Here is a 26,783-nt window from a genome sequence, read left to right as displayed (position 1 = left end):
CCATTCCAGGCCGGCATCGGCGTGGTCGATTCCAGCAGGGAAACCGAGTGCGCGAATGAGTAGCTCGAGCTGTGCATGAGGAGGAGGTACCTGTTCAATGGTGGATCTGTCGCACTAATGGGTTGCCAGCCAGGCGTCGAGCTGGGCCTCGACAAACTTGCGCGCAGCGAGGAGCGACGGCGGATCGTCGGGCGATGCAGCGTTGAGCGTGGCGCAGTGGCCGGCCTCGTAGGTCACAGCCTTGACCTTGGAAGGGGCCGGAAGGTCGGAGGAGATGGAAAGGAGATGCCACGGGTCAAGGAGGCCGTTGGTAAAGACGACGTTGTCGGCGACGAGGTTCTTGCCGCCGTAGTTGGCGTTGGTCCACTCGATCTGCGGAGCGAGGCCGTCGATGCCGTAGATGGCCTCGCAGAGCGGGACGATGCGGTCGAGGCCGAGCGAGTACGAGGGGAAGAAAATAGACGAGCCGTTGACTGAGGTCTTAAAGTAGCCAAACTCGGTGCACTTCTGCCACCACCACGAGCGGTTGGGGTTGTCGGGACGGGCCATGTCTGCAATAAAGTACGACTGCGAAAGGTGGACACACGAGTTGCCACCGGGACGCGCAGTGTAGATGTTCTCCGAGGTGGCCACAATCTTGGCAAAGGCAGCAATCGGGTCTGACTCGGCGGCGAGGATGTCGCACGCCTCAGTCAGGGTGTTTTCCGGGACCGAGTTGGAGAACTGGTCGGCGGTGCCGACAGCCAGAGCCACGTTCCACAGGAACCAAAAGACGTCGTCGTCGGTGAGCGGCTCGCAGGTGTTGAAAGCAGTCGAGAGCGCCGCGAGGCCGGGCTGGCCTCGGGCAAGCTCGGCCTCGATGGCGGCGGATCCAGCCTTGGCGGCAGCCACGCACGGAGCGGGAGCAGCGTGCTCGAACCAGGCCAGAAAGTCCGACTGGTCGAGGGTGGCCTGGACCGGGCCCGAGGGGCAGACGGCGCCGACAACAAGGTAAGGATGGCGGGTGCGGAACCAGGCGGCGAGGCCGGCCGAGTACGAGCAGCCGACAACGACCCAGGGGCCCGGAGCCATGCCGCGGGCCTCCAGATCGGCGTTGAACCAGACAGCAAAGGCAGCGGCATCGGCCAGCGCCTGCTCGGAGGAGAGCAGCGAGAGGCCGGGGGTGGCAAAGTCGGGCGCTGGCATGGACTGGCCGTAGAAGCGGTGCTCGAGGACCACAAACATGCCTCCGCGCTGGGCAGCCCAGAGCTGAGCCTGGACCTCCTGGAACTCAAAAGCCTCCATGGGTGCCTCACCCGAGAGGAAGAAGAAGATGGGCCCGCCCTTGCGGTAGTGCGTCGCGTTCACCGTGTACCGCTGGCTGAAGGTCGCCGTGTTGCTGTTGTCAAAGTGGTCCGTCTTCTGCTGGAACGTCGACGGCGACGTGTTGCCCTGCGCCACCGCTGCCGCACACAGTGCCACGCACACCATAGCAAGCATGGTCGTACTCGGCGTCATGGCTGAGGGTGAGTGGGAGATGAGTGGGGTCCCGGGGTGGGGGAGGGGTGGGGGTGGGGGGTGGGGTGGGGGGGGGGGGGGCGGGAGGGAAGCACGTGATGATTGTATGTTTGTTCGTCGGTTTGTCAGTCGGTGGCTCTGGTCGGCAGCTGGCGGGTCGACGACTGGTTGGTCGGCGTGTTGATGATGGTATGCAAGGTCTCAGGTAGACGAGTTTAAGTTGATGATGGTCAGGTCGTGGAAGTTGGTTGGTGGTGGTCAGTTTGTGGATGCGGCTAGGTGGATGATTCGTCTCCGTCGCCGTTAGATGATTCTTCTCCTTCGTCGCCGGATGATTCGGCGTTGGCGCCGTCGTTGCTAGCGTTGTCAACATGGCACATCCCATCCTCGTTCTCGGCCCCGTCTCGAGCATCAGTCGACGACGGCCCGGCGTCCGCTGGTGGCTTGACGAGGTCAAGGAGGGCAGGCGTGAGTCCGCTATCGGCGCGGAGGGTGAGGATCGGAGCGAGGGCATCGGCAAAGGCGTCGTAGGTCTCGGGTCCGGTCGGGTCGAGGATGGAGAAAGCAACAATGTCAAAGACACCCGCAAAGCGTGGGAGGGCGAGGGCTGCGGAGAAAAGGCGGGCGATGTCGTGCGGCGGGTTGGCGTACACGCCGCACCCGATGGGCGAGGCCACAAAGATCCTCGGCCGCGGCGAGTTGCCCGAGACCTCGACCGCCATGTCGAGCCACGACGCAATCTTGGCAAGAGTCAGTCGGCGCTCCTTCTTGCCCAGACGTGCGGACGGACCCGTGCCTTCGATCGGTGGGGCTTTGAATGCCCAGCCAACTACCATCGACACAAACGCCGGGCGCTCCAGGAAAGGGTAGCCTGATGGCTCCGAGCCGCGAAAGACGCACGCCGCCGGAATAGCGAGCCCGCCGACCTGCGGCAGCGGATATCTCCACTGCGCGCCCGAAACAACAGAGTAAGGGTCTTCCAGCGCCTCGACAATCGACGTCCGCCGGTGCAGATTCTCTTCTAGTGCCGCAGCGCCCTTCTTCCAGCCGCCGCCTGGCATGTTGTACGAGCCGTTAACGAGGACACAGACGTTGCGCGCCGACGCGCCGACTGCGCGCTGCAGCGCCAGAGCAGTCTCGAGCACATCCCCTTGGATGAGACACACCTGTGTCTGCAGCGGGACCTCACCGGGCTTCACGTCACGCCCGAACCACTCGTCGACTTCGGCCAGCAGTGAGCCACGCAATGACGCCGGGTCCGCAGCGGCCTCGGCCTCGTAGTCGACACACACCGTGCCGCGCGCAGCCTTGTCAAGCCGCTTACGGGCAAGATGCACCACGTCTCCGTCTGGCAGTGTGTACCATCCGCGGAGGAGCGTGCCAAGCGTCCCGATCTGAACCATCTTGCGCAGCGCCCGCCCGTACTGCGGGCCCGATCCGGCCGTGGCCTCAGCCGCCGCACGCCATGCATCCGGATCAAACCGCATCCGCAGCGCCTCCCGCAAATGGTCCTCGCTCAGCAGCGCGTTACTGTCGGCATAAAACTCCTCGCCCGCCACGCCCGCCTCCTTGCGCGTCGCCGCCGTCCGGGTCACCCCAAATGGCACCGCCTTGCGCTGCCCGCTAGCGCCACCTCCTGCGCCATCGGCTCCACCCTTGCCCGGCCCACGCGCCCGCCGGCCCTTGCCCTTGCCCTTACCCCCTCCGCCGCCTCCGCCGCCCCGCCGACCCTTGCCCTTCCCGCTCGTCCGGCCCTTCCCACCCTTGCCGCTCGTTCTGCCCTTCCCGGCTCTCCCGCTGGCCTCCCCGGCACCGTCTCCGCTCCTGCTCCTGCTCCCGTCCTGGTCCGCGCTCCGCTCCGCTCTCCCGCGCCTGCCCTTGCGCCGTCCCATCGTCGAATCTATGTCCTGGTACCAAGTGCGGTGTGTCGCCACCCGCGTGCCCCCCCCCCCCCCCCCCCCTCCCCCCCTCTCCGGTGTGTCGGTGACGTGCCCGTGACCCAACACGGCCGGCTGTCTGTGCGACACGAACTGTCTGTTGATCTGTTTGTTTGAGAAGGTGATGGTGATGGTGATGGTGGTGGTGATGGTGGTGGTGTTGGTGGTGATGGTGATGGTGATGGTGGTGGTGATGGTGGTGGTGATGGTGGTGTTGGTGATGGTGGTGGTGATGGTGGTGGTGATGGTGGTGGTGTTGGTGGTGATGGTGGTGGTGATGGTGGTGGTGATGGTGGTGGTGATGGTGGTGGTGATGGTGATGGTGGTGGTGATGGTGATGGTGGTGGTGATGGTGGTGGTAGTGGTGGCAATGATGACGATGACCGTGATGATGACGATGACCGTGATGATGACGATGACCGTGATGATGACGATGACCTTTAACCATGATGATGACAATCATATCATCATCACCATCATCGTGCTCGTCATGAAGAGGATACCCCATCACCACGGTCGCCATCACGACGACGACCACCATCTCGACCACCATCATCGCCACCACCATATCACAGTCCATGCAGCCAGCCATGCTTCTCCACCGACCATGCCAGCCAGTGGCTCCCCAGTGGCCCCAGCCCAGCCCCCCAGCCCAGCCCAGCCCACCCCCCCACCCCCACCCCCCACCCCCCACCGCACCCCACTCCCCTTGCGGGCCACATGGCCTCCCCGCCCTCGCCCCGGGACGGACGACCGTCGTCCCCTGCGCCCATGGTCCTCTTCATCGACTCGTCCTCGTCACGCTCGCCCACGCCGCCGCCACCCTCTGCCACCGCCACCGCCACCGCTACCACCTCCAGGGCCAGGGCCAGGGCCAGGGCCAGGGCCCCAGCCACGGCTACGGGCACTGCTGCGGGCACGGCCACGGCATCTGCTCACCCACCGCCCAAGCTGCGCTCGGTGCCATCGGTCATCTCCATCGATTCGCAGTCGACTGCTCCCTCGCCGCCCGCATCGCCGACATCGCCGACATCGCCGACATCGCAGCCATGGCAGACTCGAGAGGGGTTGGCCGAGGGTGAGGTGAGTGGCCCGGGCTTGGCGCTCGATCAGGTTGCTCAGACCGTGGCTCAGTTTGTCGCCGTGGCGACGCATGCCTTTCTGCATCATCGCGCCGTCTATCCACGCCACTCGTTCACGCCCACCACCATGTACGACGTCCACACCGTCGTCTCGCGCTACTCTGAGCTCTGCACCTACATCGACGAGCTGACCAGCGCACTCGTTCCCTGGATGCTCTCTGCTCGTCTTGCGCAGGTCCGCATCGTGGTCTTTGCCGACATTCCGGGCCTGCTATGGGATACTGTCGAAGAGTGCGACGCAGCCGATCGTTCCCAGGGCGGCCCGGGCGTCGTCGACGAGGTTCTTGTGATCGAGCTGGCACCGCTGATGGTCGCCGCTCATGCTGCACCATGCGTTGATGCCCTGCATGATGTTTTCGGTGCGGCGCTTGCTCGCCTCCGCGATGGTGCACCGCCTGCCTCGTGCTCGCGCCCCGGTCCGCGCCTCTTTCAGATCAAGCCTGTCACCGTCGACACCGGGTGCACCGGCGGCAGTGTCTCGTCGGCCGACCCGGAAAAGCACTTTGTTGTCTCGTCGTCGTCGGCCGACCCGGATCTGGCCCATACTGGCGGTCTTCCGCACTCGGCACTCTCGCCTTCCGCTTCCATCGCCCCACTGCTCTCCTCGGTCCTCCCAGGCACCCATCTCGTCCTCAATATGTTCCGCTTTACCCCCGGGTGAACCAGCGAACGAGGTTGCACTCACACCGACGTCAGATCTGCCGATGCCAGGCCGTCCGCTGCCGAAGCCATCGCAGCCGAATCCACGGCTGTTGCGAGGCTGCCGATGCTGTCAACACCAAACTCGGTGCCGACTTGAGCGGTGTGTATCTTGCCGTTTCCCGCGATGCCTAAATCGACCGAAGTCATGGTCACTGCCGACGACGTCGGGCTCTCCGTCTCACCCTGATCCATGCGGAAGACGCCGTCGGTGTAGAATTCGTCGTCGGCCTCCTTCTCCTCAAGCCTCAGCCTCCATAGGTCGAGTATGCTGCCGGTCACCATGGCTATGATTGTCACAATCACTCCCATGATCACCCCGGTCCTCCGCAGCGCAAAGTCACGGAATGTGCCCGCGTACAGCACCAGCGTAGTGGCTGCGAGCACCACCATGGCCGCGTGGTTGTGGAGAGCGCAGCCGTACGGCGAGCTGAGCATGACATGCGCAAGCGACGCTGCAAGCACGAGCACTGCCGCGTTGGCCTTGCCCGGCTGAGTGGAGAAGAATGTCATGCAGATCACAACCCCGACCTTGCGCGCCATGATCATCGCCTCGTACCACCACTTGTCACGCTCGAATCGCCCGACAAGGAAGCCGAACTTGAGCACGTATGCGATCTCGTCCAGCCGCTGCCGCTGCGTGTACAGCACGTACACCACCAGGCTTGGAATGCCAATCGCATACACACACACAAACAGCAGGCCCGGCACAAACAGCCCGCCCCACCACGCTGACGTGAAGCACGTTCGCGCTGGATCCGCTGCAAGCACCCACCGCCCAGATTCGTCGCGATAGCAACCAAAGACTGAGAACGCCGCGGCCGTGAGCGGCAGATACAGCAAAACCACAAGCTGGAAGAGGCTTCGTCCGCACGCGGACACCAGCGCGGCCATCGTCCGCGTCCGCAGCGGAGTCAGCCTGGCCTTGATTACCCCAGCGTAGCCGACGCCGACCGCAGCCACCATACAGGCGGCAAAGACAGGAAGCAGGAGGGTGAGCCAGAGCTTGAGCACCCACACATCGGTTCCACCCGCAGATGAGCACTCCGGCGACGCAAGCGCAAAGTCGACGTTCATCGCAGACGCCACGTCAAAGTATGTCGTTGCAAACGTGCCCCAGTCCAGCTGCAGCTGCCCGAAAATCGCAGAAATCTGCAGTGCGTTGAGCCCGATCATCACCGAAGCAAATTTGTAGTTGATGGCCTCGGCGAGATTGAACCCGATAAGGACCGCGGTCACGCCTGCAGCACCGATGAGGAGGAGAAGCACCACTACTCCAGTTCTTCCGCTCGAACACTTGCGGCAACTGCCGCCCATCCGATAGTACCCATCGGCGCATTGCGCGCACAACCGCGAGGTGTATCCTGCTGCACACTGCCCGGATCCGGTGCACGCCGAGGGTTGCGGGCACGAAATGAATAGGCCGGGATTGCTCGCGTCCGGAAAGAAGCCCGGCGCCGCCTGCGGCTGCCCAAGCCCGCCGCTACAAAGCGCCCCGACAGGGCACGCCTCGCACGCCACGTCGTACTTGGCAACTGCGGTCCAGAACCCAACCTTGCACTCGCATCGGGCCGTGCTGTTGGTCGTTGCGGCTACCCGAAGCGTGTGGATCGGGCACTCAGCGAGCGGCACACAGCCTGCAAGCCCGCCCTCCGACGGCGATCGCAGCCCGGCGCCGCACGGCGCGCACACAACGACAGGCTCGGCTCCGGCTCGCTGGACTACCACTCCGCCCGATCCGGGACCACATACTGTGATGTTGAACACACCCACCAGCGGAGCCACCGTACTGCTGCTTCCTGCATCCACTTGCCATCGCACAGCGGCTGGAATGTTACCGGCTTGCGACAGCCGGACCTGCGCCACCACCTCGGGTGCGGTGTTGAAATCGGCGACCAGCGGAACTGTCACTGCGGCTGGCATGATCACCGACTCGGGGACCTCAAACTGCCACACAGGCGTTATTGCCTTGTTGCGCATTGCGCTACCGAGCCAGTCAACGCCACCCAAAACGCCGACGGCTGGAAGCCCGGGCTCAATCAGAGTCGCCGGTGCCTCGGCCCACCGAAGCTCAGCCAGTGATCCGGTGATGTACGCCTGTGCCAGTGCCGCAAACCCGGCATCGTCCATCCGCAGCCACGGAAGCGCAGAAGATTCGGTCCGCGACGGTGTTGCGGCGAGGCTGTCAACAGCGCACACCCAGCCGTCGCTCTCGGCGTTGCTCCAGCTGCTACTGCTGCCCGTGATCGCCGCAGCGATGCCGCAAGCAAACATGCCTCCGCCGGCCGCGCGGCCTACGTTGCCGGTCATCTGCACGTCGTCAACGGTCACCTTCACCGCGTTGCCTAGGGCAGCCGTCGCATAGCTTGCATCAAGCCACGGCAGATCGAGGGTGCTCCTCGCGCCTGCGAGAGCAGTCTCGACCTCGGCAGAGACTACAGCAAGGGCACCACCAAAACCGGCGTCGTTGCCTCCGATCACCAGCCCGGCCAGGCTCGACTCGCTGAGCGGCGAGATCAAGGCCGCACCTCCGCCAAGCTGGAGCGGACCGGCGGTATTGGCCACCATCGACGTTCCAACCAACTCGCAACTGGCATTCAAAGTGTATAGCCCGCCGCCGCTGCCGCCGGCGACATTGCTGCGAATCACGCTTGCGGCATCGGCCTCAATCCGCGCGCCATCGACAACTGCCACACCACCACCATTGCTGCCAGCAGAGCTAAGCTCGATCGTGGTGGCGAGCAGAGAGACTCGTGTGCCGGCATCCCGAGCAAAGATGGCACCGCCAGCGTTCGCTGCGCTGGACTGTGTGAATCGGACGTTCTCAGCCACCAGCAGCGCACCGTCAGCGACGACAATCGCACCGCCGCGGCCAGCGTCAGTCACCTCGCGCGAGTCCAGCTGAAGACCCGCTGCACAGCGCACCATCTGCGCGTCCTTGAGCTTGAGCATCGATCTTGAGCCGACCACCCGCAGGCCGGGCGAGCTTTGAGCACCGATGCTCCCGGTGGTTGTGTCATAGATGTTCATGCCGTTCAGCGTTAGTGCGCCGCCATCGGACACGGTGTAGAGTACTCCGCCGGCGGCGTTGCAGTCAAAGGTGACCGCGCCAGCTTCACCGCTGGCAGCCATGGTAAGAAAGAGACCCGAGATCGTCACGTGGCTGTCCTTACGACAGCCTGTGTACACGCCCACAGGGAGGACTAGTGTGCTCGCAGCGCACGCTGACATAGCCATCGAAGCCTGGTGGTGGACGCACGCCATGGTGAGCGGAACGGTGCGGCAGATCGACGACAGCCGTGCCATTTCGCGCATGTCCGTCGTGGTGGCCAGCGGCGTGAGCGCCGAACGAACGTCACCGCGGAGCATGTTGAGATCGGCGCCAACGTCACTCTCGACAATGACGATGTCCCAGTCGCCGTCAAAGTCGACGTCAAACGTGAGCGCGGTGTCCAACGTGAGTGAGGACGAGTAGAGGATCTGCTTGGCCGACCAGACCGAGCCGAGGCCATTGAGGTTCTCATACCAGCCAAAGTCGTCGAAGCGAACGTCGCCCAGGACATCCAGGTCACCGTCATGGTCATAGTCGACAAGGTTGACGGACGACGGCGGGGCCAACGATATGGTGTGAATGGTGGAAAAATTCCCACTGCCGCCGTTCTCCAGCCAGATCAGGTCCGAGGCGCGGAGTACAAGATCGACGAGGCTGTCGCGGTTCATGTCTGCGACAAAGATTGCAACTGAATAACCGTATGCTGGTGCGAGCTGCACAAATGACCAAGCTGATCCGTCGCCGTTGGTGTTGAGATACATGCGGGTGCCCGATGCCGCAGCAGTGCAGGCAACAGCCATGTCTACTGTTCCGTCTCCGTCCAAGTCAGCAAGCACAAGGTTGTTAGCCGAGTCGACAGGGTCTTCGATGATGACCGGGGGAGCAAAGTCGGCCTGTGGCTCACGCAGTCGATTCTCAATCCAGGCCACCTGCTCGGACGCGCTGTTGTATTCGTCTTTGAGCGAGGTGACACCAATGTCAAGGTCACCGTCACCGTCGATGTCGCCAAGATCGAGCGCCTGCGGCGACGTGAGGACGCCGGACAAGACAATGCTCTCGATAGGAAATGAGCCCTTGCCATCGAGGTTCTCGAACCAGGCCACCTTACCGGGCGAAAAGTCGCTTCCCGATGATGTGACAACCAGATCCAGATCGCCATCACCGTCCATGTCACCGACACGAACTCGCCGAGAACGGTCAACGGTTCCGGCGATCTGGATCTGTGCGCCAAAAGTACCAGCAAGGTTTGGGTACCACACAACACCACCGCCTGCAACCGCGCTGATGAGGTCGAGGTATGAGTCGCCATTGAGATCTGCTGTGGTTAAGTCGGACAGGTAGCCTGAGTTACTGTGAACAGTCTCCAGCCTACGAAGCGAGGCATTGGCGGCGCGCGGCACATATTCGACGACGGCGTCAACGGTGTTTCCGGTGGCAACCGCCATTCTGGTCCCAGTCTCAGCGCCGCCGGCTGATGACACCGCCAAAGCACGGATGGCGGTCAACGAGTCAGTCACGTTCTGCTGCGGACCAAGCCAGCCGCCATCCGCGGCTGTGGGGACCCAGGCAGCGCGAGCATCCGACGCAAACACCACATCGTGAAACCCATCAAGGTTGACGTCGTGCACGGCAAGGCTGACTACACCCGGGGTGCCAGTTACCATCGCAGCCGGAGCAAGCCACCCAGACGTGGAGCGGCTTGCTATCCAGACCACCCGCCCGGCGTGGGCGGCGACAAAGTCGGGGCGTCCGTCGTTGTTGATGTCACCGGTAGCAAGCGCTGGCGCGAGACCGACGAGACCGCCAGCCACTGTGCGAGGTGTGAAAGAGCTGTCTGCGTTGTCGAACCAGACAACAGCGTTGCTGCCGACGACGGCCGCCGCGAGGTCAACATCGCCGTCGCCGTCGGCATCGACAGCCGCCAACGCACGCACACCGAGCTGAAACGTGGCCACCGTGGCCGGCGCTGCGAAGATACCGAGCGGACCGGTCGCGCGCAGCCAGACAACCGAACCGGGGCCAGAGGCTGCCGCGGCTAGGTCCGGCCGCCCGTCGCCGTCCAGATCAGCGATAGCAATCGAGTCGGCGCCGGCAACCGCAGACGAAACCAGTGCGCTGGGCGCAAAGCTACCATCACCGTTGTTGGCATACCAGCGGAGCTCAGCGGCGAGCGCGAGAACAATGTCGACGTCGGCATCGGCATCCACATCAGCGACAGCCATCGCGGCCACGCCGGTCACGCCCACGTCGACGACAGTCTTCGCCGGAGCATACACCACCAACATGCCAGCACTAGCCATGGCAACAACGACGTCGTCTCGTCCATTGCTATCCACATCGACGTAGAGCACCAGATCGGCGCCACCTGATGCCGAGTCGAGGATAGTATGACGGGGATAGATGCCATCGGCAGCGAGACAAGCATCGGGTATACCGACTTCAGCTGCCACCACCACCGCCAGCAGTGCACCCAGCACCCAGCACATAGCCATCACCCACCCCATGACCTGCTCTCACGCACAAACATCCTTCCACATTGAGTCCTGCCCACTACACTCGCGCCCATCAAGGGCCGCCTCTCCAAAAAAAAAATTGGGGACCGAAAAAAAAGCAAACAGTTTATCACCATGGCTGCACGTGCCGGCCACCCTCAACTCCACCACCAACCCCGCCTGGGCTCCCCCGCCACCACCAACCCCCGCCCCCGGGGCTGGATAACCGACCCCTCCCCCCTTCCCCCCCTTCCCTTCCCCCCCTCCCCCTCCCTCCCACCACTACCCCCCCCCCCCCCCCTCCTCCAAACCTACGCCTCGAGTAGGCTGTCCGTCAAGCGCCATATCCTCGCTATGCGTCTTTTTGGACACGAGTGTTGCTGACGGAGACGTGGAGGTGTGAGGAGGCACTTTGGGTTGAACAATTTTTTTTTGGCGGGTGAACCCCCCCCTTCCCCCTTCCCCTCCCTCATCTCCCTGCAGGCGGCTCGAGCTAGGCTCAAGCTGCTCTGGCTTGATCACGACACGCATCCATTTCCGGTTCTTGTCGTCAAGATGGTTGACAATGTCCTCAATCTCCTCATGGTCTCCATGGTCATGGTCTCCATGGTCATCGTGATTTTGGTTGACATCGTTGTCATTGGCCCACTCGCTTGGGTGATCATGACGATGAAGCAAAGTGTTAACGACGCAGCCGTCCGCATCGACAAGATTGGGCTGTGGCTGGAGTGCGATACCATACCAAGGTCATTGAGTTGAGGTCTTTGGCCTGATCAGGTGTTGTAGATATGGGGCGGGTAGATCAGGTGTCTTTCGCCACTGTGAACCGCGCAGTTAGCGGCGGCGGGCGGGTGGCGGGCGGTGATGGAACGATCCGACCCTGGCCGTAGAGCGCAAAGTCAAGCGAGTGATGGGCGTCAAAGAGTGGTGGCGGAGTGGCCGATTCAGGACAGAGCGATGGCGAGCTAGTGACAGAGGCATCGCCAACCAGCGCCTCAACGGTTGCAGGTCTCATCGATGAAGGACCTGGCGACAGGCTCGCCGGGAGCGGGACCGGAATTCCATGGTCGCGTTCTGCCCGCAGCGCCCGCAGCAGCGCCCGGCCCTCTTCCACATGCAACGGAAACGGTCTCAATTGCGCCTCGTCCTCCTCTGCCCGCCACGACGCCATTGCCCGTCCAAACGCCGTCGATCTTCGACGGATGGGCGCGACCTCGAGCCGGCGCTCGATCTGTGGCGACAGCGAGCTCGCCCGACCGCTTGCCAGCTGCTGCAGCTCGCGCTTGACCCCATTGCCAGCTGCGGACCGACCATCGCCGGCGCTCGCACCAGCCCCTGCCGCTCCCGCCGGCCGGCCACACTCCCGCCCGCGCCTGCTCTCGCTTTGCCGTCCAGACCCTTTCCAAACCACGTTGACTCTGCCCGACATACCCAGTCTCCACTCGTTAGACAAGTGCCGGTGCCACCGCCCCCGGCCCACCGACCCACCGACCCACCGACCCACCGACTCAGCTCTGTCAGGCGGTCGATCGAGACGTTGGTGCCCGTCTCCCAGCCACAGCCACCACGGTCACCACACCACCACCTCTCTCTCTCTCGCTCCCCCCCCCCCCACTCCATAGCCATGGTCTACTTTCATGCAGTGACCATTGTTGGACTGGTGGCTGTTGTCCTGGTGGCATCCTCGCTGGCATCCCAGCCACCTCCGCCGCCGCACACTCGGCCGCCTCGGCTGGCCCTCTGGCCACACATGAGCCATCCGGTCCATCTGGTGCTGGATGAGCTTCCGGCAGAACGGGCGCGGGCTGACCGTCGCTTCTACTGGGAGAACTACGATGTGGAGGCGCTGGTGGAAGGGCTGGGAGCAGAGTCGTGTCACGGGCTGGAAGTCATCCATGTCGATGAGCTCCAGGCGGAGCTGGAGGCCATGGGCGATGCCGAGGCTGAGCTCGACTACGTCCGCGCAAACGTCCCCATCGTTATCCGTGGTGCCATGGATAGCTGGCCCGGGTTGGGCAAGTTTGATCTCGCTGCCATGGAGGAGGCTTATGCTAATGACCAGCTGGTGGTGCAGGACGCGCGGAGGAAGGGGACCGTCCGCTTCAAGGACTACCTTGAGTACATGGCCGACAACGGCGATGCCAACCCGGCGTACGCCTTTGACGCCCCGTTTTTGGCCTCGCATCCCGAGCTAGGCGAGGCGTACATGCGTCCGCCGGGCCTGCGGCGGAACATGTGGGATGGAATGCCCGACGGACTGGCGCCCGACTGGCGATGGCTCCTCATCGGGCCGCCGCGCTCGGGCTCGGCCTTTCATACCGATCCGTTCAACACCTCGGCGTGGAATGCACTGGTATCGGGCCGCAAGACGTGGGCTTTTTATCCGCCGAATGTGTACTCGCCGCCCGGCCTGTATGGCACCGAAATGCCCGGCCTCTCCACCCGGTTCTGCGCCCCGTCAGAGTCGTGGGGCGGGCCACAGGAGTGCTCGGCCATCTCGGCTCTTGAGTGGTTTGCGAAGACCGCGCCGTTCCTTGCCGACCAGCACGCACCCATCTACTGCGACCAGCGACCGGGTGACATCCTCTACGTTCCTCAAGGCTGGTGGCACGCCGTCCTCAATGTCGAGCCGTCGGTAGCCATCACCGAGAACTCGATCAATGTCGACAACGCGCGCGACATGCTCGAGTCGATGAAGCGTGCCGCGCTGCACGACTCGGGCTACGTCCGCGTCCTCGCCGCCTTTCTCGACCTCTGGACTCCGCGTTTTCCGGATCTCTTCACCGACGCCGACCGCGCCTTTGTGGAGCACTATGCGCCTGATGACGCGCCGCCACCGACCCACGCCTCAGCCTATGCAGGCACGCCGTCATCTCGTTGGCGGCGCAAGCGCAAGCGCAAGCGCACTTGATTCCGTTGCATCACCTGCCTTAATCGCACCGACCACAGCCGACCGCGACCGCAGCCGACCGCGACCGCAGCCAACATCAACCGCAGCCGACCGCGATCGCAGCCAACATCAACCGCAGCCGATCACACCCGCACGGCAGTACGTAGCCGACCGATCATACCCGCACGTAGCCGACCATCTCCATACACAACCGACCAATCATCCCCTTACGCAACTGACTCCCCCCCCCCCCCCCCCCCCCCCTCCCGACGTCGTCGGTGGTGAGCAACCTGACCGCCGACGTCAGCGACACCCGTCACCTCAAAACCGCGCAAGTTCCCCCCTCCCCTCCAACCCCACGCAGGGAAGCCACCCACCCACCCAACTCGTGTCTGTCTGCCTCATGCGCCACCGCCTGGTCCTTCTCACTCTCGCTCTCGCGCTCTTGGCGGCCAGCCTTGCCGTCGCGGCCGCAGCTGACCGTTCCGTGGTGGCTCTGCCCGACCATGAGAACCATAATCAGCACGACGACTCGCCTTTGTCAGCGAGCACTCCTCCGCCAACATCGGTTGATCTCACAGACGAAGACCTCGCTCCACTTCCGCCGTCGCCTGTTCTCGTTCCCACTTGCCAATGGCAGGTGGTACCCCGCGGATGGAATGTCCCGGGCGGTCTTGATCTCCGCCTCGACCTGGCCAACAAGGTCCGCTACGCACGTCTCCGCGGCTGCCCTGAGAGTTCTGAAGCTGATGAGCTCGCTGCCGTCGACAGCCAATCGAGCTTGCCAGCCCATGTCATGCCCATCGATGAGGACGCTCTTGAGCTCGAGGGTCTCGAGCATGATGATGCGGTTGCTGCCGCTGCTGAGCTCATCGGCCAGCTCTCCGAGATGGAGGCCATGGCCGAGCGCGCTGAGCTGCTCCGCGGGAATGCCGCGCGTGTTGCAGCCTATTGCGCCGATCCGGATGCCGGCGATGTTGCCGACGTGCTCGATGCCCTCGAGGCGCTGGAGGATCTTGCGCATCACGTCGACAACGCTGTCGACCTCATGGGCATCGCGGGGGGCATGCCGTCGCCGCTTGCCTCACCCGTATGCATCCCGAACAGTGGGCCGCCTCGCACGATGCGACTCCTTTGGCTCGGGTCGCCACCCGCAGCCTCTGGCTGCTCGGCACCATGATGCAGAACAACGAGGCTGCCCAGCACGCCGCGCTCAACGCCTCGCTCTTTGAGGTCGTCGTTGACGCGTTTGCCCACGCTGCCACCGGCCTTGTCACCTCGAACGATCCCGAAATCCTGGCCTTTGCTACTTCTGTCCCGCTTGCCGGCTCTGGTCCGAGCGCACTTGCCAAGAAGGCTGTTTACGCCCTCGGCGCCATGCTCCGTTCGTCACTCGCTGTGCAGCAGCACGCGATCGACTCGGGTACCTTTGCCACCGTCCTGCCCAACGTTGTCACTGTCCTTGCCCGCGACCTTCCGCCCTGCGCTCCGATCGAGCCAAAGTCGATGGCCGGCAAACTGATTGCCATCGTCGACGACGTGTTGAGCGAGAACCCGTCCGAGACGTCCCAGGGCGTCGCCATCCGTGCCGCACTGGCGCCGTCGTGGAATCCAGCCGTCGCGCGCCTGCGCTGCAAGAGTTAAACCGTGAATTTACTTGGGCGGTTACGTTGCCGGCCCCATAGCGTGCAGGATCGCTACAGCCTTGTCACGCCGCCGCTTCATCCGCACCACCTTTTCCAGTAGCGTCAGCGGCATGCCCGACTGGAGTCGCCGCTGCCGCGGGAGGTGCCGGAACGCTGCCACTGTCTTGCGCAGCAGTGCCTCGCGGTGCCGCTCGGCGTCGTACGCCAGCACGTCGTCATCGCCAAATACTTGCGGCGTCTCGACGTCCACTTCATCGTCCATGTTCAGCGCTGCCTCGACAAGATGTGTCGACTCGTCGAGGTTCGCCTCCGGGTCGGCCGCTACCAGCTGGCTTGCCCGCTTGACAAGCACCACCGGGTCCGACCCGGTCCCGCGCTTGATCCGTGCCATCCGTGCCGCAGACACGTGGTGCCGACGCCGTGCCGCCGTGCCTGCGTCCTTGGTTGCCGCCGATTGATCTATCAGCCGCAGTCGTGACATCGACTTGCGCAACCGCCGCATGCTCTTTTTCCGCTCCACTGCCTCCGGATCGCGTGGCTGTGCCTTCCGCTGTAGGTGCGCCACAGACTCATCACGCACCGCGAGCACATGCTGCACTCGCCCGTAGTCGTTAGCGGCCTCGGCGTGCTTTCCAAGCGCCGCCAGCACCCGGCCCGGTTGTACAGAATGACGTCGGCCATCGACCGCTCGCCGTGCGCAAGCTCGGCCTCGTGCGCAATGTGGTGCGCCAGCTTGGCGTCCGTCACCACTAGCGCCGAGCTCACCATCCCGCCCTGCGGATCGTGCGCAAGCGCCGCGTCGAACTCGCTCAGCGCGGCTTCTAGCTCGCCGAGCGACGCTAGACAGACGCCGGTGTTGTTGCGCGCAACCGCGTCCGCAGGCCACAGCGCCACCACAGCCCGGTACTGCTCCACCGCCGCAACAACCTCACCCCGCGCATACAGCGAGCCTGCCAGGTTGAAGGCTGCCTCGTGGCACCGCGGGTCGGCCTTGATCGCCTTGGCGTATTCGGCTTCAGCCTCCTGCGGTACGCCCATGTGCGCAAGGACCACGCCGCGCGTCGACAGCACCTTGGCCCGCAGCTGCGGCGTCGTCGCCACCTTGAGCGCCGCATTGAGATCCATCAGCGCGCCCTGGAACCGTTCGCCTGCGAGCAGCAGCAGCGCCCGTCCATACCAGGCCTCGACGCACTTTGGCGCCAGCACCACCGCTGTCGAAAACGCCTGCCATCCCTGTTGCACGCGCTCGTCCCGTTGCAGAATCCGGCCCAGCAGCGCGTATCCACGCCCCGAGTCTGGCGCAACCATAAGCCCACGCTGCACATCGCACAGCGCAGCATCGAGCGCCCTTCGCCCGTCGTCCGCTGCAATCGTGGCATGGAGCGTCGCCAGCCGCGCCTCGGCGCGTCCAAACAGCGGCAGCGCAGAGTGAGGCACCAGCCGATGCGCCCGCGTAAACGCCACAAGTGCAAGCTTGGTCCGGCCCAGCCTCACCAGACACTCGCCCACAACATTCGCCATCTGGAACATCTCCGACGTCTCGTCGCTGTCCTTTGCATCCTCGTCTGCAATGTTGGCCTCAACGTTGAGGAAGATGGGCGGTAGGCCGGCTGCACTTGATGCTGCATCGCCGCCGCTCTCGCTCGAGCACTCGTCAGTGTAGGTGTACGAGTACGACGACGACGACGACGACGATGACAACGAGGTTGATGACGAGGAAGACGAGGTAGAAGAAGACGAAGAAGACGACGACGAAGCCAATGCTGCTGCATGCGTGGCTTGTTTGGCAGTTGACTTTTGTGTCTTGCGAGGCTTGGTCGCGCTGGCCGCCGTCGCGCGCCGCCGCCGCTTGCGCCTCGGCCGCTGCTCGACGTTCGACAAAGTCGGATTAAGGGTCCGTCGGGTAGCTTCTTTTTCCTTCTCCGAGTTGGAGAGCAGCGCTGACGCCAAGTTGAGGTCTGAGACGGCCTCGGCCCAAAGGCCAAGCTCGTAGTACAAAAGTCCGCGGTTGCGATATGCGAGAGCAAACGTAGGATGGGCCTCGAGGACAGCAGTGTAGTCGGCCAGAGCCTCGAGCAGGACGCCTGAGGCGTGGTAGATGGCTCCACGGTTGTAGAGACCAACACGCGAGCGCGGCTGCAGGCGAATGGCCCGCGTAAGGTTGGCCACCGCCGATCCGATGTGACCGAGGCGGAACTTGAGCGCGCCGAGGTTGACGTACGCCCGCGCAAACGTCGGGTCCTTGGCAATCGCCGCCAGGCAGTCGCGGATGCCGAGCGCCGTCTCGCCGCGGCGCTCATGGTAGACTGCCCGCGAGAGGTACGCGTCGACTTGGTCCGGGTCGGCTGCAATCGCCGCGTCAAAGTCCGACTTAGCCGCTGCAAAGTAGCCAAGCTGGAATCGAAGCAGGCCGCGCAGGTGCCACGCCTCGCCAAACGACGGCTCGCCTGCAATGCCACGCGAGAGCACCATCACCGCCTCCTCGACCTTGTGCAGCCGCAGCAAGCCGCGCGCCAGCTCAACGTGCGCCGCACCCGAGTTGGGTTGCACGCCCACCGCTTGCCGCAGCTCGTCGACCGCCTGCTCATACTTGCCCGATGCCAGCAGCGCCCGCCCAGACCGCAAAAACGCCGATGGCATCTTGGCGTGCGAGCCCTCGGCAGCGACAGTGGCGATGCGGCTTCGGCCACGTCTCGGCGCACGCATAGCAAGTCTGGCTTGACTCACTGCTTGGCGGAGGAGGCCTGGCGCGGTCGGCGCGGTTGTTGCAGTCTGGTGCAGCGCCACGGCCGTGGCGTAGTCGATGTTGGCGGCCCGCTTTTTGCCGAGAAGGATCAGCGCCCGCGCCCTGTACACGTACAACGGTGCCTCATCAGGCGTGACGTGAATGAGCCGCGTGTAGTCGGAGACGGCGTGCTGCGGCAGCTCCATTAGCAGGTAGCAGTGCGCCCTCGTGTGAAAAGCCCGCATGTAGCACGTGTCGGCATCGAGCGCCGCCGAGATGGCATCAAGCGCAAACTGGAACTTGCGCATTTTCATGTACACCAGAGCAATGTTGACGTGTGCCACCGCCCACTTGGGCGAGATCCGCACCGCATCCTTGTAGTCGGCCAGCGCATTGGGGTACCGCTTGAGGTGGACATAGACGAGAGCGCGGTTAAAGTACGCCCGAGGCCGCTCGCCGGGTGCAAGCGTGATGGCAATCGAGAGGTCGGTCAGCGCGCCGCGCGGCTCACAAAGCCGCCGCAGGCAGCCACGCAGGTAAAAGACCGACGCGTCGCCCGGGTAGTGCGCCACTGCAAGGTCGAGCATCTCCCGCGACGACTCGTAGTCGCCGTTGCCCCCGTACGACCGCGCCAGATTCTTCAGCACCGATGCCGGCGGGATTGCAACGCCGGCCTCGAGCGATGAGGCCATGGATGACAGGTACGCGTCGATGGCGCCGGTGTGGTTGGCCGAGCTCGCCAGGATCCGCGCAATGCGGGCAAAAGCCTCGGCTGCCAGGTCGGGCTTCTCTTTCCGCAGCAGCTGTGCTGCGGTCTTGAGCGAGGTAAGCGCAGCTTGCGGCTTGCCCAACCGCGAGTGGAGGAGCTTGCCACGGCCCAAGTGGGCGAGGCCGCACTCGGGATCCTGGCGGATGGCCTTGTCATATGCGGCGCGAGCCATGAGGTCGCGGCCTTCGCGAGCCATTAGATCGCCGTACGCAACCCGGACTTGAGGCGCGTCGTCAACCACGGCGCCAGCCTTCTCAAACTCGGTGATGACCTTCATCGCCCGGTCAAGGCACTCGAGTGCTGCCGTCAGCTCGCCGCCCAACAGCTCGGTCACATGGAGCTCGTACTCGATGACGGGCTTGGCGCGCGTCTCGGCACGCTTCAGCGCATCATGCAAGTCTCTTTTGGCCTCAGCAAGAAGGCCAAGCTTGCGCCGCGCCGTGCCACGGGCGACAAGACTCTCCACGTCATCGGCAGAGGAGGCAGCGATAGCGGCCACGGCCAACGACGTGGGTGATGGCTCGTATGCGGCATGCGCCCCGACAAGCGGCATCTCAGACAATGAGCTAGACGAGCTCGACGACAGTTCATCAGGCTCTTTTTGAGCGGCGCTTGGCCACTGAGCGTACTGGACCGAGCGCGCCGGTGGCGGCCGCGAGCCAGGGGCGAGCTGTTGCCACCACGCGAGAGGGTAGAGGATCGTGTCCGCCCATGTCGAGCCATTCGGGCGCGCGGCGCGCTTACCGCTACCTCGACTGGGGCGTCCAGCAGTTGCGGGCTCGGGAGTAGCGAGCCCGAGTGCAAGCTCAAGCTTGAGCTCTGCTTCACGCAAGCGCTCTCTGCTGCTGAAGACGATGGAGACGACGACGACGAGCCGGATACTTGAACAGGACTTAAAGCCGGACGCGGGGAGATCGACGACGGTCGAGACCGTATCTGCGAGGGAACGTACGCCTCGCGCTGGGGTGCGTACGGGAGAGCCATAGAGAACGAGTTGCGCGAAAGGGCGCGAGGCGAGCTCGATGCCGATGTGCAAGCCTCGCGGCTGACTGAGTCGGAGCGGTCTCCATGAGAACGCGAGGCCGAGCGTGAGCGCGAGCGAGACGCAGCCGACACTACAGAGGCCGAGCGCGATGTTCGCGATTGTGACCGGGACACGACATCGAGCGAAGCCTGAATGGCAGAAAAGAGCTCGCCGACGGCCGCATCAGAGTTGGGATCGCGTACAGCGCCAGAGCTGAGCGTCAAGTCGACAGCCGAATGCAGCTTGTTGGCAAACTGGTCGCCCCACTTGTCACGGGCACGGTCAAAGAGTTGGCGCCGGCCCGGCGATTGGGTGACAGTGGCCAGGAACCGGTGCGAGAGCAGCAACGCATCGCCTGAGGCATTGTATAAGAGGCCCGAGCTGTTGCGGGTCTCCATCCGACTGCGCGACTCGGCGAGCGACATGGCGCGACGCGGCGAGGCCGCAAGCAGGCGACGCTCGGCCACGGTGCGGATGCGTGACAGGCTGTCTGATGGCGAGCCGGGCGTCTGAGAGTCACGCACGTTCGAGGCGTGACGCGGCGAGGCCGAGGCTGCCGAGATTGAGCGCGGCGGCAACGGCGGTGAGAGTGCAGACTGCGCCTGTGGCAGCTTCGGTGACGTTGAGAACGACACAGACGACGAAACTGAGGATGGAGCTGAGCTCAGTGCCGACGCTGCGGCTGAACCGTCGGACGAGTCCGAGCAAGATGGATGCGAGACGCCGTAGTTGGCCGGGAGCGAGGGCAAAAAGGCGGCAAGCATGTCGCGGACCTCGTCAAGAAGTTGAGCTTCCGGCTTGTCAGCAGAAGCAGGCGCCAGCAGTGGCGAGCGGACAATGCTTCGCAGCCTGCGGCGCCGCTTGCGAACGCGGCCGACCACAGCGTCGCCGCGGACAACATGAGTAACGGTGAGCTCCGTGTCGCGGCGGCGCGATGCAGCTTCGGAGTGATGCTGCTGCGCACGCCACGATTTGGGCTGCTTGCCATCGTCCTCGGTAAGCGGTTCCAGCGTGAGCGAACGCGGGGTAGCAGCGCCTTCGGCGGACGAGCGGAAAAGACGACGATCCAATGGTTGCGCGCGGTGCGAAGGGTGCGGAAGCGGCGATACTTGTGGGAGATGCCTGATGGAAGCTCGACAGGATCAAGGACTGGCACATAGAGGAGCTTGCCACGGCGCTCGAGCACATGCTTGCTCCAAATCAGCTCCAGATCAGCGTCGTCCAGCAGCTCCAGCTCAGCGGCTTCCTCCCACCATTTCTTCTCGTCAATCGCGGGCGAAACGAGATCCAGGCTGGACGACGAGTGAAAGGTCGAGTCCGAGGACCGAATCGAGTATGACGAGTATGAGTACGAGTACGAAGCGTACATGCCCGGTGGGATGGCTGATAGTGACAACGAGCTCGACGACGAGCTCGAGCCCGGGTCAGAGGGCATGTGCACGAGTTGTGCCGACGGTTCGAGCGGCTCCGGCGGCTTGATGCGCACAATATTCGAGACCGAATCAAGCGAGGGGACAAGCGGCGGCAGCTGGCCAGGCGCGAGGTCGAGGTGCGGGGCAAGGATATTGTCGACGCGGTCGATGGCGTGGATGACCAAGGCCGCGTCGGCTGACGACGGCGCGTGCTGCGGAGGGAGGACGTCGGCCTCAAACGACGGCGGCAGGATGGAAGAGGCGACAGCCTTGGCGCGGACGACAGCTGGCTCGAAAACCGTGACGGCAGACTCGAGCTCGATGGTGGCGAGCGTGAGGCGGGTCTTGCTCGGAACTGAGACTTGCGGCTTGGCAGCGACCGAGGCAGCAGCCGAGTGCAGGGTGTGAACCGAGTGGCGAAAGGAGTCGTGCCAGAGGACGACGCCCCGATCGTCGCCGGTGGTAGCCGCGGCCGCAAGACCTTTGGCGGCTTTGCGCGCCTTGTCGACCGCGATTGAGACCTCTTGGGCCGAATACTGCTTTGCCGGCGAGAGCGAGGTAGTGACAAGCACAGTTTGGTCGAGAGTCGGAGGCGGCGGTGGCGGTGGCGGCGGCGGGCGCTCACGCATGCGGCGAAGTGCGGCGTGGCGGAGCATGATCGCCTCTGTCCGGCGTTTGGCATCCTCACGGCGACTTTGGTCCCAGGCGTCGCCTGCAGACATGGCGCTCTTGGAATCAATTTCCAGATCCAAGTCGAGTCGGTGAATGACAGCCGACGTGAGGCGCTGGATGGAGTTGCGGATGACCGCAACGTTGTGGTGGAGGAGCGACTTGTGCGGCTCGGCAGCGACGAGGGCGTCAAGAGCGCTGAGTGCAGCCTCAGCTTCTTCAGCGTTACGACCAATGAGCGCAAGGCGGGAGGCAGCGTTGGCGGCGACCTCACCGGGATCTGCGGTGGAGGTGAGCGAGGCCGATGACGCCGAGGCGACGAGCGCTAACGAGCGCGCGAGCCGAGGCAGAGTCCGCGTCGGAAGATGCCCATCCGAGTCATGCCGCTTCAGTGCGGTCATGATCTCACGGACAGCAGCGGTGGCCGAGCTCAGCTCAGCGAGCGTGTGGTCCAGCCAAGGCGGAGGCGGGCGGGTGGGCGGCGAAGCTGCAGGGCTTGTACGGCCTTTCAAGCGCGACGAAGGCTGGACGAGGACCGACAGCTGTGGCGGCAACCGTTGCGCCACCTCCCAGTCGCCGTAGATGTTGACGTATGCAACGGGCGCGGGCGCTGGGCGGGCAAGCGCGTGGAGCGCAGCATCGCGCGGCTTGAGCTGGAGCGAAGTCACGACGAGAGCGTTCATCAGCGGAAGCGGCGAACGGCGGCGAGGCGGGACGGGCGGAGCAGGTCGACGAGAGCGAGAGTGCGGGGTAGGGTGAAGAGCCGGCGGCGGATGCGCGACATGGATAGGCCGGGTCTGGAGATGGGCAGTGAGCGAGACGGAGGAGGCTGTCGAGGCGAGCGAGCCGGCCGAGGCCGTCACGGCCCGCGACAAAGCAGGGAGCGGCTCGTCTTGCGGCGGGCGCGGTTGCAGCGGCGGGAGAGGGCGCTGGTCCCGAGGCGAAGAAAGCGATGGTCCTCGATGGCTGGCACCCAGAGCGAGAGTCGTCACCGCATACGGCAAGTGGTACGACCGATGCGGCGGTGGGCGCGGCCGGTTGTGAGCCGGTGGCGGCTGTGGCGGCGGCCGTGGCTTTGGCTTCCCCACCAGCTCTGCTGCAGAACCTTGCACCTCCCCTTGCCCTAACGCCAGCGTCCTGTACCCAACAATACGGAGCGCAGGCGCATGTGCGGGGCGGTATATGTGGTGTGGCTCCATGGGGGGGGGGGGAATGGCGGGGAGAGGTGATCATGTTCGTGATCGTGATCGTGATCGTGATCAACATGATGGGATTTGGCGCACGAGGAGACCGGGTTTGGGCCTAAGGCACGCCGCACAGCATCATCAACATGATTGCCGTACTTGCGATGTACACTTGCATTGTGATTGTGTATTGTGTTTGGTATCGATGGACGATGATGGGCTATGGGCTATGGGCTATGGGCTATGGGCTATGGGCGATGGTGTGATGGGCGATGGGCGATGAGTGATGTTGCGGCGGGCGATGGGAGGCAGTCGGTTAGGCAGCAAGCAGCCGCAGGAGCAGCCACAGGAGCAGCAGCAGGAGTCGGAGCCAGAGTCAGAGCCAGAGCCAGAGCCGGAGCCAGAGCCGGAGCAGGGGCAAGAGTAGCTACTTAACTCTGGACCTCCCCCTCCTCCTCCCCCCCCCCTCTTCCCTCCTTCCCTTGTAACTATGTCCTCTCGTCGCCGTGGCAATGACTCCTCCTCCCGCAGCCGTCGTGGTGGTGGTGGTGGTGGTGCTTCCCGCCGTTCTTCCGGTGCTGTGGAGCGGAAGGGCGCGTCCAAGACTGATGCTGCTGCTTCCTCTGCTGGCGCCGAGCCAGAGTCTGCCCAGGACCTTACCCAGTTTGTACGTCATATGTCTCTCTCTCTGTGTGTGTGGGGTGTGGGGGTGGTGTGGGGGTGGGCATGGTGGTGGTGGTGGTGGTGGTGGTGGTGGTGGTGGTGGTTGCCGTCGTCGTCGTCGTCGTTCGCCTGCTGTTCCGAGGTCGGTTGCGGGTTGTGTACTCACAGAGAGAGGGAGACGCACACACATACGTGTATATGTAATATTCGTGTCATGTGGGTATGCGGTTGCTGATGGTGGTGATGGGTGGTTGCTTGTGGTGGTGCTGGGTGGTTGCTGGTGGTGGTCCTGGTCTTGCTGGTGGTTGCTTGTTGGTGGTGGTGGTGGTGGTGGTGCTGGTCTTGCTGGGCGTGGGCGTGGTGGTGGTGCTGGTCTTGCTGGCGGTTGCTCCTGCTGCTCTACTGGTCTTGCTGCTCTGTTGGGGTTGGTGATGCTGACTGGTGCTGGTGCTGGTGGTGATCGTTGTTTCACTGTGTGTGTGGGGGAACGGTGGTGTGCCATGGGAATGGGCTGTGGGGGGCGTGTGGTCGTTCGGCTGGGTTGTGCAGGTCCAAGAGCTGCTTGGCCAAATGGTACGTGTGTGTGTCGGGTGAGGAGCAGAATGTTGGTGTCGAGTGGGCGGGGTGAACTCACGTGGTTGACGGGCGGCGTGTGCAGCAAGAGCGATTCCAGGGCATGTCGGATCAGATCATCGGCCGGAGTACGTTTGTGGAAAGTTGAGAGAGAGAGAGAGAGAGAAAGAGAGAGAGAGAGAGTGTGTGCGTGTGTGTTCTCGTGTGCTTGTGATGGGACTCACGGTAGGTCGTGGATGGGGTGCAGTCGATGAGATGGGCTCGCGGATCGACGATCTGGAGAAGAGCATTTCGGATCTGATGCAGCAGGCCAACATCGACGCCGAGTAGGTGACGAGGTGTGTGCGGCTGTCTCGAGATTCTGTGCAGAATCTGGCGGGTAAAGACTACAAATGCGATGCAAGTGAGCGTGTGGAGTGGCCATGGTGAGGTGGCTGGAGCGTGTGTAGAGGTTGCTGAGTCGGGGCTACGCCTCGCGGGCACGAAGAAAGGCAAGGAACGAGTCGGGCCCGCCGGTGTCCTGCGGATGGGTAAAGGCAAACGAGTGGGCCTGTGAGGCCATGCGCTCCTTCTCGCGCTCTTCGTAGATGCCGGAGAGGATGGCGCCTGTGGGCTTGAAGGTGCCTGTGCGAGCGTAGTGGCGCTCAAAGTGGTAGGCGATGTGGAGGGCGGTGTTGAGAACGTCCATGAGAACGGTCTGGGCGACCGAGTGCGGCCACGAGGGGAGGTAGTCTGCGACGACGATGACTTGCGACTGGTACTTTTCGTGAAAGGCGGCGCGCTTGTTGTCGACGCCGATGGCAAACGCCGGGAGGACGTACGGCGGAAGAACTTGCTCGAAGCGCTTGGCCTGGACGCGGCCAAACTGGTCGCGGCACGAGGCGCCGGCGAGAATGACGGGCTTATCCAGCAGCGAGTTGAGGAGCTCGACGACGGCGGTGCAGTACGACTGCGAGCCAGCGGTGAGGACGTAGACCTCGAATCCCTCCTCGTTGAGATACCACAGGAAGCGGGTGGCCCACGGGCGGACGGCGATGGTCATCGGCTCGGTGTGGTCATCGTCGAGGAAAATCTGGTGGGTGTCATGCATCTCCAGTGGCATATCCGGATGGCCCTCTTGGGCAGCGACGAGAGTCTCGTCCAGATCAAGAACGATGGAGAGTGAGCCGCGCCACGAGACGTGGTCATCGCCGCCGGCGATGCCGACTTTTTCCCTCCGTGAGTACGCCAGCTGCGGTGTGGCCAGCGGCGAGTCGATCGACGGCGAGTCCGAGAGCACCGACGCAGGCGCTGCCGTGTCGACGGCCAGTGGCGGCAAGTTGCGCTTGGCAGCCAGTGAGCTGCCGTCGTCGACGCCGGCCATCCCGCCGGTCATTCGCATAATGACCACGTCATCCGAGTCGATCGACGCCGTCGACGCGCCCGTGCGCTGCAGCAGGGCAGGCACGGTAGTGGCGAGCCCGGCCTCGTCTGCCGAGCTTCCCTCACCAAGCGAGCCCGAGGAGACCACGACGACTCCGTTACCAAAGCTTGTAGAGCTGCTACCGGCCTGGAGCGAGGCAGAGCCGAGGCCAAAGCCGGCGTCCAGCGAACCGGTGGAGAGGCCGGCCTCTGCCAGAGCGGCGGCAGCAGCAGCTGGATCACCGGCACACTGAGAGGCAGAAAGGTCCGAGTCTGACGAGTAGCTCCTCTGCGCAGCATATGTCTCCCGCGAGGTTGTCAGCTTCTTCTTGGCCAGCTCCTTTGCCCTGGCTGCAGCCTCCTCGTGCTCCAACTGGTTGGGCGAGTGGACGGAGCAGTAGCCATCACGCCAGCGAAGCGACTCGGGCAGCAAGCATGCTTTGTTCTTGGCGGTCTTGGCCATGCACAGCCTCCGTCCGCTCCCTTCTCCTGTCCCCGTCCCCGTCCCCGTCCCCGTCGTCGTCGTCGTCGTCGTCGTGGTCTTCCCTGTCGTCGACCCTCCGCCGTCTGCACTTGGCCTCGGCCGTCCACTTCCAGACATCCTTCACAGGTATACCTATGTGTCTCCTGACTCCAGTACCTGTCCTGCTCTCTCACCTGGCGTGGAGTGGTTGCTGCGGTGCTCCCTGTGGTCACCGTGCTCGTCTCTTGCCTGCCTGTGAAAGAGAGGAGGAAACGAAGAAGGCTGACTGGCGGACATGTCAGGGGGGAGGGGGGGGGTATGGAGGGATGCAGTGGGGGGGGGGTATGGATGACTGTGATGGGGGTATGGATGACTGTGATGGGGGTATGGATGACTGTGATGGGGGTATGGATGACTGTGATGGGGGTATGGATGACTGTGATGGGGGTATGGATGACTGTGATGGGGAGATGGATGACTGTGATGGGGGTATGGATGACTGTGATGGGGGTATGGATGACTGTGATGGGGGTATGGATGACTGT

The 26,783-nt window shown here is 63.9% G+C and overlaps 8 protein-coding genes across 8 annotated transcripts; 4 read left to right on the top strand and 4 right to left on the bottom strand.

Annotated features, from left to right (window-relative positions):
• Window positions 1–114: 114 nt before the first annotated feature.
• AMSG_12158 (uncharacterized protein) lies at window positions 115–3,389 on the bottom strand (the record flags this gene model as incomplete). The annotated part of the gene is made up of 3 exons (XM_013900044.1): window positions 115–1,486; window positions 1,918–3,208; window positions 3,311–3,389. The coding sequence occupies 3 exons, from the start codon at window positions 3,387–3,389 to the stop codon at window positions 115–117; spliced, it is 2,742 nt and encodes a 913-aa protein (XP_013755498.1).
• A 1,254-nt stretch (window positions 3,390–4,643) lies between these two features.
• Window positions 4,644–5,237, top strand: AMSG_08351 (uncharacterized protein; the record flags this gene model as incomplete). The annotated part of the gene is made up of 1 exon (XM_013899972.1): window positions 4,644–5,237. One exon carries the CDS (start codon window positions 4,644–4,646, stop codon window positions 5,235–5,237), a length of 594 nt encoding a protein of 197 aa, XP_013755426.1.
• A 31-nt stretch (window positions 5,238–5,268) lies between these two features.
• On the bottom strand, window positions 5,269–10,813 carry AMSG_08350 (fibronectin type III domain-containing protein; the record flags this gene model as incomplete). The annotated part of the gene is made up of 2 exons (XM_013899971.1): window positions 5,269–5,295; window positions 5,324–10,813. The coding sequence occupies 2 exons, from the start codon at window positions 10,811–10,813 to the stop codon at window positions 5,269–5,271; spliced, it is 5,517 nt and encodes a 1,838-aa protein (XP_013755425.1).
• A 1,630-nt stretch (window positions 10,814–12,443) lies between these two features.
• AMSG_08348 (bifunctional arginine demethylase and lysyl-hydroxylase JMJD6) lies at window positions 12,444–13,730 on the top strand (the record flags this gene model as incomplete). Its single annotated transcript, XM_013899970.1, has 1 exon — window positions 12,444–13,730. The coding sequence occupies one exon, from the start codon at window positions 12,444–12,446 to the stop codon at window positions 13,728–13,730; it is 1,287 nt and encodes a 428-aa protein (XP_013755424.1).
• Window positions 13,731–14,505: 775 nt separating this feature from the next.
• Window positions 14,506–15,353, top strand: AMSG_08347 (uncharacterized protein; the record flags this gene model as incomplete). Its single annotated transcript, XM_013899969.1, has 2 exons — window positions 14,506–14,748; window positions 14,817–15,353. The coding sequence occupies 2 exons, from the start codon at window positions 14,506–14,508 to the stop codon at window positions 15,351–15,353; spliced, it is 780 nt and encodes a 259-aa protein (XP_013755423.1).
• Window positions 15,354–15,374: 21 nt separating this feature from the next.
• On the bottom strand, window positions 15,375–22,637 carry AMSG_08346 (uncharacterized protein; the record flags this gene model as incomplete). The annotated part of the gene is made up of 4 exons (XM_013899968.1): window positions 15,375–15,983; window positions 16,028–19,519; window positions 19,600–20,865; window positions 20,895–22,637. The coding sequence occupies 4 exons, from the start codon at window positions 22,635–22,637 to the stop codon at window positions 15,375–15,377; spliced, it is 7,110 nt and encodes a 2,369-aa protein (XP_013755422.1).
• Window positions 22,638–23,582: 945 nt separating this feature from the next.
• AMSG_08345 (uncharacterized protein) lies at window positions 23,583–24,772 on the top strand. Its single transcript, XM_013899967.1, has 4 exons — window positions 23,583–23,805; window positions 24,351–24,374; window positions 24,460–24,502; window positions 24,622–24,772. The coding sequence occupies exons 1-4, from the start codon at window positions 23,629–23,631 to the stop codon at window positions 24,702–24,704; spliced, it is 327 nt and encodes a 108-aa protein (XP_013755421.1). The 5' UTR covers window positions 23,583–23,628; the 3' UTR covers window positions 24,705–24,772.
• Window positions 24,773–24,791: 19 nt separating this feature from the next.
• Window positions 24,792–26,437, bottom strand: AMSG_08344 (uncharacterized protein). Its single transcript, XM_013899966.1, has one exon. The coding sequence runs from the start codon at window positions 26,374–26,376 to the stop codon at window positions 24,841–24,843; it is 1,536 nt and encodes a 511-aa protein (XP_013755420.1). The 5' UTR covers window positions 26,377–26,437; the 3' UTR covers window positions 24,792–24,840.
• Window positions 26,438–26,783: the final 346 nt, after the last annotated feature.

The sequence above is a fragment of the Thecamonas trahens genome (genome assembly GCF_000142905.1).
Source record: "Thecamonas trahens ATCC 50062 unplaced genomic scaffold supercont1.40, whole genome shotgun sequence".
Lineage (NCBI taxonomy): Eukaryota > Apusomonadida > Apusomonadidae > Thecamonas > Thecamonas trahens.
Note: the sequence above shows the minus strand (reverse complement) of the source record. Positions and strands in the feature narration are given on the sequence as shown.

Coding starts and splice junctions, on each gene's coding strand:
- AMSG_08345 (XM_013899967.1), top strand. CDS start 23,629: ATGTCCTCTCGTCGCCGTGGCAATGACTCCTCCTCCCGCAGCCGTCGT. Junction 23,806..24,350: donor CCCAGGACCTTACCCAGTTT/GTACGTCATATG, acceptor TGGGTTGTGCAG/GTCCAAGAGCTGCTTGGCCA. Junction 24,375..24,459: donor AAGAGCTGCTTGGCCAAATG/GTACGTGTGTGT, acceptor CGGCGTGTGCAG/CAAGAGCGATTCCAGGGCAT.
- AMSG_08344 (XM_013899966.1), bottom strand. CDS start 26,376: ATGTCTGGAAGTGGACGGCCGAGGCCAAGTGCAGACGGCGGAGGGTCG.